Source organism: Microtus ochrogaster, unplaced genomic scaffold, assembly GCF_000317375.1.
Source record: "Microtus ochrogaster isolate Prairie Vole_2 unplaced genomic scaffold, MicOch1.0 UNK66, whole genome shotgun sequence".
NCBI classification, from domain to species: domain Eukaryota; kingdom Metazoa; phylum Chordata; class Mammalia; order Rodentia; family Cricetidae; genus Microtus; species Microtus ochrogaster.
The window spans coordinates 2,084,432-2,095,985 of record NW_004949164.1 but is presented as its reverse complement, the minus strand read 5'-3'; the positions used below and the strand labels follow the sequence as shown (position 1 = coordinate 2,095,985).

The 11,554-nt window shown below is 45.4% G+C and overlaps 1 protein-coding gene, 3 non-coding genes and 1 pseudogene across 4 annotated transcripts; 2 read left to right on the top strand and 3 right to left on the bottom strand.

Annotated features, from left to right (window-relative positions):
* Window positions 1-1,336: 1,336 nt before the first annotated feature.
* Window positions 1,337-1,725, bottom strand: LOC101985506 (annotated as a pseudogene).
* Window positions 1,726-2,036: 311 nt separating this feature from the next.
* Window positions 2,037-2,423, top strand: LOC101985788 (histone H2A type 1-H-like). Its single transcript, XM_005369928.2, has one exon. The coding sequence runs from the start codon at window positions 2,037-2,039 to the stop codon at window positions 2,421-2,423; it is 387 nt and encodes a 128-aa protein (XP_005369985.1).
* Window positions 2,424-7,395: 4,972 nt separating this feature from the next.
* On the top strand, window positions 7,396-7,469 carry Trnat-agu. The gene has a single exon. It is a non-coding gene; the product is annotated as a tRNA-Thr (tRNA).
* An 833-nt stretch (window positions 7,470-8,302) lies between these two features.
* Window positions 8,303-8,376, bottom strand: Trnai-aau. Its single transcript has one exon. It is a non-coding gene; the product is annotated as a tRNA-Ile (tRNA).
* Window positions 8,377-11,098: 2,722 nt separating this feature from the next.
* On the bottom strand, window positions 11,099-11,171 carry Trnav-cac. Its single transcript has one exon. It is a non-coding gene; the product is annotated as a tRNA-Val (tRNA).
* Window positions 11,172-11,554: the final 383 nt, after the last annotated feature.

The following is an 11,554-nucleotide window of genomic DNA, read 5'->3' as shown; positions in this document are numbered from 1 at the left end:
TTTTTTTTTTTTTTTTTTTTTTTTTGACAAAACAAAACCCTGTATAGTGGAATAGTGGAAATATTAATAGTGGAAAAGTAAGTAGAATACTTATTGGAGAAACCTAAAAGTGTTTCTCATTCTTTTCCATGAACCTGAAACAGGCAGCTATACTGTGCTGGTGTTTTGTCCCATCAGCTACTTGAGATCTGCCTAAGGGGTCAGAAAGACTTTGCTATCGTTAAAAGTGAAGGGGGCAGATCAGAGAACTTTATACTGGTTGGGATACGCCAAAAAACTCACATTATACCAGTACCCTTTACTTGTGGGATAGATCCCTTCTCCAATTGCCTCTGCCCTTGCTCTTTTGGTTGTAAACCATTTCCTTTCTATCCTTCTAGACTGCTTTTGATTTATGAAAGATACCTATTAAAAATCTACCTCACAGATCTGTGTAAAGATTAAACGGGTTCATACACTATAAGCATGTATATATAGATGGGTGTCTGACATGTTAAGTACTCAATAAATGTTAAAAATCATTTGATATATTTAAAAAGTATTAGCCTAACAGGCAAATCTCTAGTAGACTTGAATGACTAGAAAACATAACCAGTCTGACCCTGCTCACCTCCTAAGTACACTTCCACCTGAAAGCAGTTCATTCTGCGTGTTGAGTAGCTGTGCCCGCAAAGCTTAGAAAAGCGAGTGGCAAAAATGTATGCGTGTTTCCGTAATGAAATCGGTTTGGGTTGTTTTCTGGGACAGGGATTCGCTGTGTAGCCCTGACTGTCCTGAAATTCACTCGGTATACCAGGCTGGCTTTAAAGGCCTGCGCCACCACTGCCCCCAAACCCTTTTGAAACTAGCCTCCCTTACACGAGACCTCAAGTAGACCAACTGGCCAGAACTTGTTAACACATCACATGACCTTAAAATTCTAATCCTACTTCCACTTAAGACACCAACATAAATGTGTACCATACACCAGGCCAGGTTTATATACTGATGGGAATTAAGCCCAGGTTTTTCTGCACCAGCTGAACTTTACATTTTCAACCCTAGTCTCTACTAACAAATTAGAGCAGAACACAATGCAGCCTAAACTTCATTAATACTTCCTTACGTCCAAAGTTCACGTCATTTTTACCTGCAGTCTGTGTCTTCTCAGGACAAAGTTGAGCCACTGGCACAGTTCTTTGCGTTACCCTTGTATATATTCACTACACCTGGCACCAGAATCGCGGTCTGCGTAAAGGGTTCCGGAACCTTGCCCTAGAACTCATTCGTGTTGGCAGCTCTAATACAGACAACTTAGTGGCTCTGAAAAGAGCCTTTGGTGGTGTTAATAGTCACTTGGAAAGTTTACTTGGCGCTGGTGTACTTGGTGACGGCCTTGGTGCCCTCGGACACGGCGTGCTTGGCCAGCTCCCCGGGCAGCAGCAGGCGCACGGCCGTCTGGATCTCCCGGGACGTGATGGTCGAGCGCTTGTTGTAATGCGCCAGGCGCTACGCCTCGCCCGCGATGCGCTCGAAGATGTCGTTGACGAACGAGTTCATGATGCCCATGGCCTTGGAGGAGATGCCGGTGTCGGGGTGGACCTGCTTCAGCACCTTGTACACGTACACCGAGTAGCTCTCCTTGCGGCTGCGCTTGCGCTTCTTGCCGTCCTTCTTCTGGGCCTTGGTCACGGCCTTCTTGGAGCCCTTCTTCGGGGCGGGAGCTGACTTTGCAGGATCAGGCATAATGGAAAACCGCAGGGATAAAACACCAACGGGAAACCAAGACAAACATGCCTTGTGTACGCCTTATCTAGTGCTTCGTATGCAAATAGAGTGAAGTGTTCTGTGTCTTGTTAGTGGGCACTCAGAGAAAAAGGTTGGGTCTATTTTGATCCAATCAGAATACAAAAGTTCCCAAACCTCGTTTCCATTGGTTAAAATGAACTCAGAATGTTAACCAATGATGTGTCTCCTTTTTCGCGCCGTAGCTTGACTATAAAAACCAAGAGAGTTGGCTAATCCGAGCCATAACCTCCAGCTTGTTAGTTTCAGATATGTCTGGACGCGGAAAGCAAGGTGGCAAGGCTCGCGCAAAGGCCAAGACCCGCTCCTCCCGGGCTGGCCTGCAGTTCCCGGTGGGCCGTGTGCACCGCCTCCTCCGTAAGGGTAACTATTCGGAGCGGGTGGGCGCCGGCGCCCCGGTGTACCTGGCGGCCGTGCTGGAGTACCTGACGGCCGAGATCCTGGAGCTGGCGGGCAACGCGGCCCGCGACAACAAGAAGACGCGCATCATCCCGCGCCACCTGCAGCTGGCCATCCGCAACGACGAGGAGCTCAACAAGCTGCTGGGCCGCGTGACGATCGCGCAGGGCGGCGTCCTGCCCAACATCCAGGCGGTGCTGCTGCCCAAGAAGACCGAGAGCAGCCACAAGGCCAAGTGAGCAGATTTTGATAATCCCACCAAAGGCTCTTTTCAGAGCCACTCATATAGTCTAAAAAGCAGCTGCTGCATGGAAACCTAAACTCATTTTTAAGATAAATGAGGTATTTTTGTCTAAACAAAAGTACAGCCGGGTGATGGTGGCGCACGCCTTTAATCCCAGCACTTGGGAGGCAGAGGCAGGCGGATCTCTGAGTTCGAGACCAGCCTGGCCTACAGAGCTAGATCCAGGACAGGCTCCAAAGCCACAGAGAAACCCTGTCTCGAAAAAACCGAAAAAAAAAAAAAGTACAGTTATCAGGGTCGTTTAGGGGCCAATTACCATTACAGTTAAGTGTCAACGTTTTTATGTTCTGAGTCCGTTTGGATTTTGAGAATCTTGCCTAAATATTAACCTTCAATAAAGGATAGCATTCTTAACTCATCCTCTACTACAGAACATAATTATGGTCTGCTAAATGTCATTCTGGCAAACTCTTGACCCAGCGTTAACGGTACGTTTTTGAGGATACCTCTGGATAATACAGCCTAGGAAATATCCTCGTGGAAATTGCTTCCGGCTAGGGAAATGAAGGTACGGGATATCAGGTGGTAGATACTCCCGGAAGAAAATGCAGAACAGAATAAGGTGTATAGCAACTAGTATTATAGAGGTACTGTTTTATCAAGAGTCAAAAAGAAAATCATAAAGCTTTGTTAGCTCAAACATCAAAGCTGCTTCCTAGCAGCAATATTCACAAGTGTAAGAAATTATGGTCCATCTTCAGTGTGAGATGCACTTAAAGTTCAGAGTTATGCAGGAGCTAGCTAGCACAAACTTTTCTCTCAGAATTCTGAGAGATGGAGAGCCACAGGTGATCTGTTGCATTACTGAGCACAGAGAAGCGGGCAGCCTAAGTCACAAATTAGTACATTAGGTAAAGCTCTGTGTCCTAAACCTATATAGGGTGGGGAGTTTGTTGTTTAACTATTATGATTGGCTTATTTAACGGGGCTATTACCAATAATTGGCTGGAAAGTGGTTGCTAGATCAGATGAGGTACGGGAAAACATCTGAGGGTCACTTTGCCCTTTTCCCAGAGACTGAGTCAAAACACCAGGAACTGAGTCAACACGTGAGTGTTATCTTGCCCCCATTTAATAACTGAGCTCTATTTGGAGAACATTCACAAGGACTCAGGTAGATGATGGAAAGTTCCCAACGTTTCAGAACGTACGTGCATGTGTAGTTGTTAGGGTCCCACGGAGGGGGGAAAGCACTAAGGTACTGAGGCTGAGAGGGCTCAGCCTAAAGTTCTACACAACAAAGGATTCATGTTCAATCCTCACCTACTTTCTTTTTGTGTGCTCTTCTCACTAACTACCTGGTTTTATATGGATATGGACCCCTCCAAAAAAAGTTCATGGTGTGCATGTGTGTATGTATGTATGTATGTATGTATGTATGTATGCATGTATGTATGTATGTGAAGTGGATGATAAAATTTAGATTAGTTCAGTTTTTTTTTTTTTTTTATTCCCACAATAGTGCAAATCCTACTGCTCAGAGTAGTAGAAACTCAGGGATTCTTGCTCAGAGTCTATCTGGTAGTGAGGAGGATACAGTCCTCATTCTGACACAATTAACAGCTTAAAAAGCCAGATGAGCAATCAGCATAAAATTACATGTGCTCTGCTCAAAAAGTAGAGCTTAGTTATTAGTGTGTTTAAATAACGCAGATTCCCAGTTCAGTAAACTTGACCTCAGAGCCCACAAAGCTCAAGTAGTTAGTGTGACCTGGAGTCCCTGCTGAGAAAGGATTCAGGATATCAGGTGTGTTCAATAATCACAGCCCCTTGCAGTAAGAGAAGCCTGAAAAGGAGGTCCCACAGCAGCCCATGAAACAAAGGAAGGAAATTCTGCACCTTTAGGAGCTTGAGGAAAGAGGACTCTGCCTTTTTTGATCTTTGAGTTTATCAGGACATAAGGCAGTCACCTATGTGCCACCCTTCTGTGGGGCTGCAACAGGTTAGCTTCTCCGCTTTGGAAAGGTGATGGATAGGACAGAAGATGTGGCTGACCCTCCGCAAGGGATCTGACATTGCATTCTCAGCTGGGGAAGAGGGGTGCTGTTATCTTACAGGCTTCAGAGGCTCAGACTGTGACTATTTATGTCACTTGCCCCTGTGCGGGTTCCGTTGATATGTTACCATTTTCTATTCTAAAGATTTCCCTAGCCGGAATCAATACTGTTACATTCCCTAGTATTGAAGACAACAGAAAACCAGCTGGTGTTGTTTTCCTTCTCTTTGATATAAAAAAAGAACCTAAGGTACTTATCTAGATGACTCACCCTAAAAATTAAAATCTAGACTTTCTTTTTCTCAAGACAGGGTTTCTCTGTGTAACAGCCCTAGCTGTCCTGGAACTAGCTCCTGTAAACCAGGCTGGCCTTGAACTCACAGAGATCTACCTGCCTCAGTGCTGGGATTAAAGATGTGCACCACCACCACCCGGCAAGACCCTGAGTTTCTAGAACAGTGCTTTCCCGTGGGACTTCTCAGGGCTGGGGATAGCAACCAAAGATACCTTTAGCCCAGATAAGATGGGGAAATCTTTACCCTGTTACAATAACCTCAATGGTTCAATTGTGAGAAGAAAAAAAAAAGAGTAAATTTGATCAAGGACCTGATGTTAAGAAAACAGACAGCAGCCAATATGACCAGATCTGAGATCTACAGTCTGCTAGATTAGAGTATGAAACACACCCGCTGGGCGTCATCGTGGAGAATATGTCAGCCTCGCAACATGGACAGACAGTCTAAGAGATGTTCGTGTGCAAGATGCAAGCCACAGGGCTGGGAGTGTGGTTCAGCTGCTAGAGTGTTTGCCTTGTATGCATGGGACCCCGAGTCCAGTCCCCTGCACTACAAAAAAGAAGTGCAACCCAGGAGCATTTAAAGAGATGACCAAACACAGAGACAACCAAAATCCTTTAAATACATATCAATGGGAAGATTTTATTGTAGAGATTTATCACCATGCATTATTTTTTTTACTATAAACATTATATACCACTCTAAACATTGTAGGTTCCAAAGCTGATGTCGACAGTAAAGGGGAATGCAAAGTCTCCTGGTGCGAATGTAAACTATCACCTCAGTGTTCAAAGCCACCGCTGTCCTGAACCAACCAACTGCACTGTGTTTATCAATATTTTCTTTTTCTTCTGGGTTTTTTAAATTAAAAAAAAAATAAAAATGTGTTCTCTCTCAAAAGGGGTGGGGGAACTGAGTAAACTGGCCATTCTGCCTCTAGTTATCACAATACCCACATAGGCGAGTACAGGGAGCTGAGAAACGGTGGAAAAATCTTTAGCTTTACTCCTGAGACAGATGTTAAGTAAGTGCCCCAAGGAGGATTTTATGAAGCCATTGGCCTTTAGAAATGATTTATGTGTTCACAGAGTAACTTCAGCGGGGTGGCGGCAGGCAGCAAAGGGAGAACCACCTATATTCAGGGCTGTAGTGTGTACACCCTTAATCCCAGCTCTGGGAAGCAGAGGCAGGCAGATTCTGTAAATTCGAGGTCAGCCTGGTCTACAACTCAAATTCCTGGAGAGCCAGCCCTGTTAACGGAGAGAAACCGTGTCTCAAAGGAAGGGGGGAAAAAAGATTAAAAAGTGCTTATGTGAGGAGGGGAACGGCAGGGTGGCAGGGTGTATGGACAAACGGTTGCCGTCTGGGCCACTGTGGGAAGGGACACGCGGATGGGGCCGGTCTGAAAGGAAAGCGTTGGGAGGTAACCGCAGGAAAGCAGATCCACAGCACTGTAAACTCCTCAGCGGCGCCTGTCTCTCAGGTCTTGTGAATACAGATGCCCTCAGTCTTCTCCACAAAAGAACATTCCAGGGAGCATCAGGTGTGGCCAGTGCTTATAATGCCAGCCCTTGGGAGATAGGATGGCTGTTGCAAATTTGAAGCCAGTCAGGGCTCAAAGTTCCAGGCAAACCTGGACTTTCTAAAGACCCTGTCTCAAATTGACAGAGACGAGAAGAGAGGGAGGGTAGGAGGAAGGGAGGAAAGGGGTGGGGGAGGGAGGGAAGGAAATCAATCTCATTCTAACGCTAAGCTGCCTTCCTCTAAATTCGCCACCACCTTTCCCCGTGCATCAAAGGGACGGGGAAGGTGCAGTGCGGAGGTCTCTAGTCTGCTCTGATGCCCCATCACCGCGTCCAAAGTTAGAGACTCTGACAGCATTCGGAAGGGGTTGTCGCGTTTCACCCGCTTCTTTATTCATTTCTCCATGTCCCCCATCTAGTTTATTATAACCTGGAGGACAGGGAATTAGTCTGCTTTAACCTCGTGGGGCAAAGAACTAAACAAGAGGCGGGAGATGCTCAGAGAGAGCTCCCAGCATCATGAGAGAAGGCCAGGGTATCTTTGAAAGGTGGGGGCGGGGTATCTCAGGAAAGGGCACGTGGGAGCTCACTGCCCGCACTTCCTACAAAAATCTTCATCTGGGTCTGCTTTCTCTGCCAGATTAAAGTAGGAGAGCCAGTCAAAGCGGCCCACGCTTTAACCCTAGTACTCGGGCAGACAGATCTCCGAGTTTGAAGCCAGCTTTTATAGTAAAATAAATTTATGCTGTTTTGTTCATTGTTTTATCTCCAATACCTATTAAAGTAAGGACTGAAGCCCAATGGAGAACAACTTTAGGGAAGAGAAGAAAATGAGGAAACTGTTAAAACGTCCAATATTCCCTCTAGAGGGCGCAAGTCACCACGAAATAAAATTGTCAAACATTTAAATTTGAAAATAATTTTAAACCTTACATTTACGAAAATATTTCTTCAATGCTGGAAATTCTCTTGGTATAAAGATGGAGACATGCGTGTGGTTTCTTTGGTGCAGGGTCAAGTAAATACGGGAAATAGGTGTTTCATGCAAACCATGAATATATATAGACTATAATTGTATAGGTGCTCAAGGGGGGCCCTGTGGCTTAGCCGGTCAAAGCACCTGTCTAGTAAACAGGAGATCCTGGGTTCGAATCCCAGCGGGGCCTTTCTTCACTGTTGTGTTTTGTCATACTAATGTCACCATCTCTAAATATGTTGAAAGTGCTTCGTGACATTTATAAATGGTCACACTCTGTACTCAAATGTTCCACCTTAGTGAATCCCTGAATTGAAATCTTTTGACTGTGGCGAAGCTCCTAAAGGGTAAATGTCTCATGACACAAAAGCGAGAGAAAGGTCTGCTATCTACGCTGTTATCTTGCAGTAGAGTGACACCTAAATTCTGCTGTAGAAATTCAGGTGGAATATCTTAGCCAGTGCCAGCCGACCTTTTCAGTCAAATGACGGCCTCTGATTACCAATACCAGAAAAATAATAAGCCATGTCATTTGGTTTGGAACAGGATTCATTTTTACTTTTGAGAACAAGGAAAATAGTTATGCTAAAATTTATAGCCTGATCATTCAGGTTTTTAAGAACCTTAAGAATCTGGAGTTGTCTTTATCATTTTATATGCCACAGAAAAACTCAGTCTTTCTTAGTGTCATAATTCTTTCTGGTTCCTGGTCCTCCTGACTTAACTTCCCCAAAGCTAAGCTAACATCCTACGCCAACATCCACACCGAGCTTATCGTCTTCATTCTTAGAAAATTACATGAGACCTTTCTTGTTTGAAATATAAATGCAATCAGTTGTGTTGTTTTTCATCTACACCTTTTTGTTTTTGATGCTAGCCTTGATTGGGGACTTAAGGCAGTTACTATCTCAATGCCTCACCAAAAGAAAAAACGTGAGATATTCTGAGTAAGGAGAAACTAGATTCACTTGGTGAGACTCTCGACTTGGTTGAATTAGCCGGCAAATTTAAAAAGGTCTCTACTGGCCCGTACGGGGATCGAACCCGCGACCTTGGCGTTATTAGCACCACGCTCTAACCAACTGAGCTAACCGGCCGGCGCTTGAGCAAGCTTCTTTCTTAGGTATACTTAAGAGACGTGAATACTATTTTTGTTTAAATTTTTTTTTTTTAAGCATGAGAATTTTGTATTGTTGTTACTTAAAATAAAAGACAAATAGAGACAACAAGCAGCCGACGTTAGTGCCTGCAAACACAACTCTGCTTCTCCAAAGGGAACAAAATCTCTCAAACTGCGAATTCTGACCTGAAAAACCTCTGAGACTTTAGCGCCTTGGAGCCTAGGGGTCGCGCGCTTCCCAGCCCGTCTCGGGAAGGCCCGGCGCTGCACCTCCGCCACTGTCCCCAGGACCTGCCACTCAGGGAGCGGAAATCGGTCTCTAGCTGCAGTACCGCATGAAGACGCCTGGTGGCACCCGCCACTCTTTATCCAAACAAAGCATGTCTGTAACAATGCAAGAGAGCCAACAACCCAGGGCACACAGGTCACCACCGACAAAGGCGTCTGTTTTGCCATTGCCTGCCTTCTGTAGGAGGAGCTTGGGAAAGGGCACAACCCCGAGACTTGCCTTAGGTCCACGGTGACTTTGGTGATGGCATCGACCGGCACTTTTCAGATAGGTTCTGCTACTTTATTGTCAGCTGGTACTCATTCTCCAAACTTGGGTAAATATAGAAATTGCAATTGTTGCCTATTCACAACGAACAAAGGTATTCTTGTCGAATTAATTATAGACCCGGAGAGACCGTATTTACTCACCAGTTCTCCAAATGAAACTTGTAAACTTTGTGGTTTTGTTTGGTTTTTGTTTTAGTTTGAGGTTTTCGTTGTTGGGAACTTGGGAATTTTTGTTTGCTCTGAGTTTTTAATTTCTTTGTTCTGATTTAAGTTTTAGTTTGTTTTCAAAGTCTCCTGTGCCCTAGACTGGCCTTGAACTTGTTATGTGGCCACTGATGATCTTCTTGCCTGTCCCCAGAGTTGACAGAATTACAAACCTGGTTATCACAAATGAAAGCCAGCGTGCTGCTGACGTGGCTACACACTGTGTTTTTAAGCAGCAGAATACTTCAAAATAACAGTGATTCGGTCAGAGTTTTCCAGAGAAGTGCGCATACACAGAAAGACATTTGTTTTTTTGTTGTTGTTGTTGTTGTTTTGGTTTGGTTTTTGGTTTTTCGAGACAGGGTTTCTCTGTGGCTTTGGAGCCTGTCCTGGAACTAGCTCTGTAGACCAGGCTGGTCTCGAACTCACAGAGATCCGCCTGCCTCTGCCTCCCGAGTGCTGGGATTAAAGGCGTGCACCACCATCTTCCGGCAAGACATTTGTTTTAAGGAATTGGCTCACATGGTTGTGGAGATTGGCAAAGATTCTTTAGCCACACTGCAATCAAACTCCGGAACCATTTTTTAGGCCCTTTGTGCACTTCCTTGTAAAATCCACCTCCAGGAAAGATGTCTACAAAGTAAGTCCATTGAGAGAGAGTGTCAGTGCCGTCAAACTTGCCTCAGTAGCTACTAGAGTTCCTTATCTTCCTCTCTCCTCTGCAGAATGTTGCCTCTCCCTGGTTTGTCGCCAGCAAGAAGCATGAGAGGTCAGTTTAGTGAGCAATGCCTTTACTGTGTTTGTCCACTAAGCCCACACCATCCAGTAGCCCCGTTACCCTCACACTGCTCCTCACCACATTCCACTGCCCTGTGCTATGTGCAGAGTTGAGCGCAGTCTCCCACACAGCAAGACCCTCTTCCAATGGTCCCTGTGCATGGCCTTCTTTCTCATCGTAGTTTCGAAACTGTCATTCAATAACGTTTTGAACAAGATTTGGCAAACGCAGATTCTGACGAAGGATGCTGGCAGGCTATAGACTCAACTGAAGGTTGCATTCCAGTCCAAAGAAAATTGCTGGAAGAATACAGTTGCCCAGAAACCACCCCTCCACCCCCACTCCTGACGTTCACCCCTGATGTTGATTATGGAATACCCACACACATATTCTTTACTAAATGGCCACCAATTTAAATGTGCCTCATCCAGAACCCAACCAAGCAGAAACACCTAGCATGAGTTTTTACTAAGTATCTGAACACCACAGCCTAGTTAAGATGATACATAAAATGAACCAGCAGAGCGGTTTTGTTCTGCAGTTTCCAGACAAAAATCAAGGACACTTAGAATCCGACTCGCGTTCATCACACGAACTGGATATCGTGAGTCAGGATGATACAGGCTTGCGCACTGGCTGGGACTGTGTGGTTGACCCCAAGCTAGAGTCATTAGAGAGACGGGGTCTCAGTTTAGGAAATGTCTCCATGAGATCCAGGTGTAAGGCATTTTCTCAATTAGTGATCAATGGGGGAGGGCCCGGCCCACGGTGGGCGGGGCCGTCCCTGGGCTGGTGGTCCTGGCAGAGCAAGCTTTGGGATGCAAACCAGTAAGCAGCTCCCCTCCATGGCCTCTGTGTTCCAGCCCTGCTTGAGTTCCTGTTCTGACTTCCTCCAATGATGGGCTATGAGCTGGAAGTATGAGACAATAAAGCCTGGTATCCCGCCCCATCATTACTCGCAGGCTTGGCCTGCAGGGCTCCTCCCTGAGAGGTGCAAAACCAGAGAACCAAAGGTAGATTCTGCTTCTTATGTCTAAGTGTGGCCTTTGGCCTTGCTCCTCCACACAGATGTAGCGGGCCAGAAAGCACTGAGCACGGAGACACCTTGGTGGATCTATTTTCTTCAAACAAATAGTTGCTTCCAAAAAGCAAATCACAATGTTTCCGCCCGGTTTCGAACCGGGGACCTTTCGCGTGTGAGGCGAACGTGATAACCACTACACTACGGAAACAACACACTTGCAGGGCTTCTAGGGCCACACCCATGTATTACAGACAAAGTTACTATGCTAGGTTTTAGAAATGATCATTTTTAAGGAGGTAGGATTCTCTCTTTTTCTGTTTTATATTTATAAATTATAAGAAATAGCACATAAAACTCTGCCCAAACTTCGAGCGAGAGAGAAAAGCTAAGGACACATTCTGCAAAAAAGGATTTCCAGTCTATAAACTCTGTCTACACAGCTTACTTCCGTATGTTCAACGCATCCGGATGCTCATTCTTGGAGAAAGAAAACGATTCTTAGGGAATCTGAAGTTAGCACTCTGAGCCCAGGAAGAGGGTCAGAGGCCATTAGCACCGTGGGCAACTATAAGCGTTATTTTCTTTGCAGGC

Coding starts and splice junctions, on each gene's coding strand:
- LOC101985788 (XM_005369928.2), top strand. CDS start 2,037: ATGTCTGGACGCGGAAAGCAAGGTGGCAAGGCTCGCGCAAAGGCCAAG.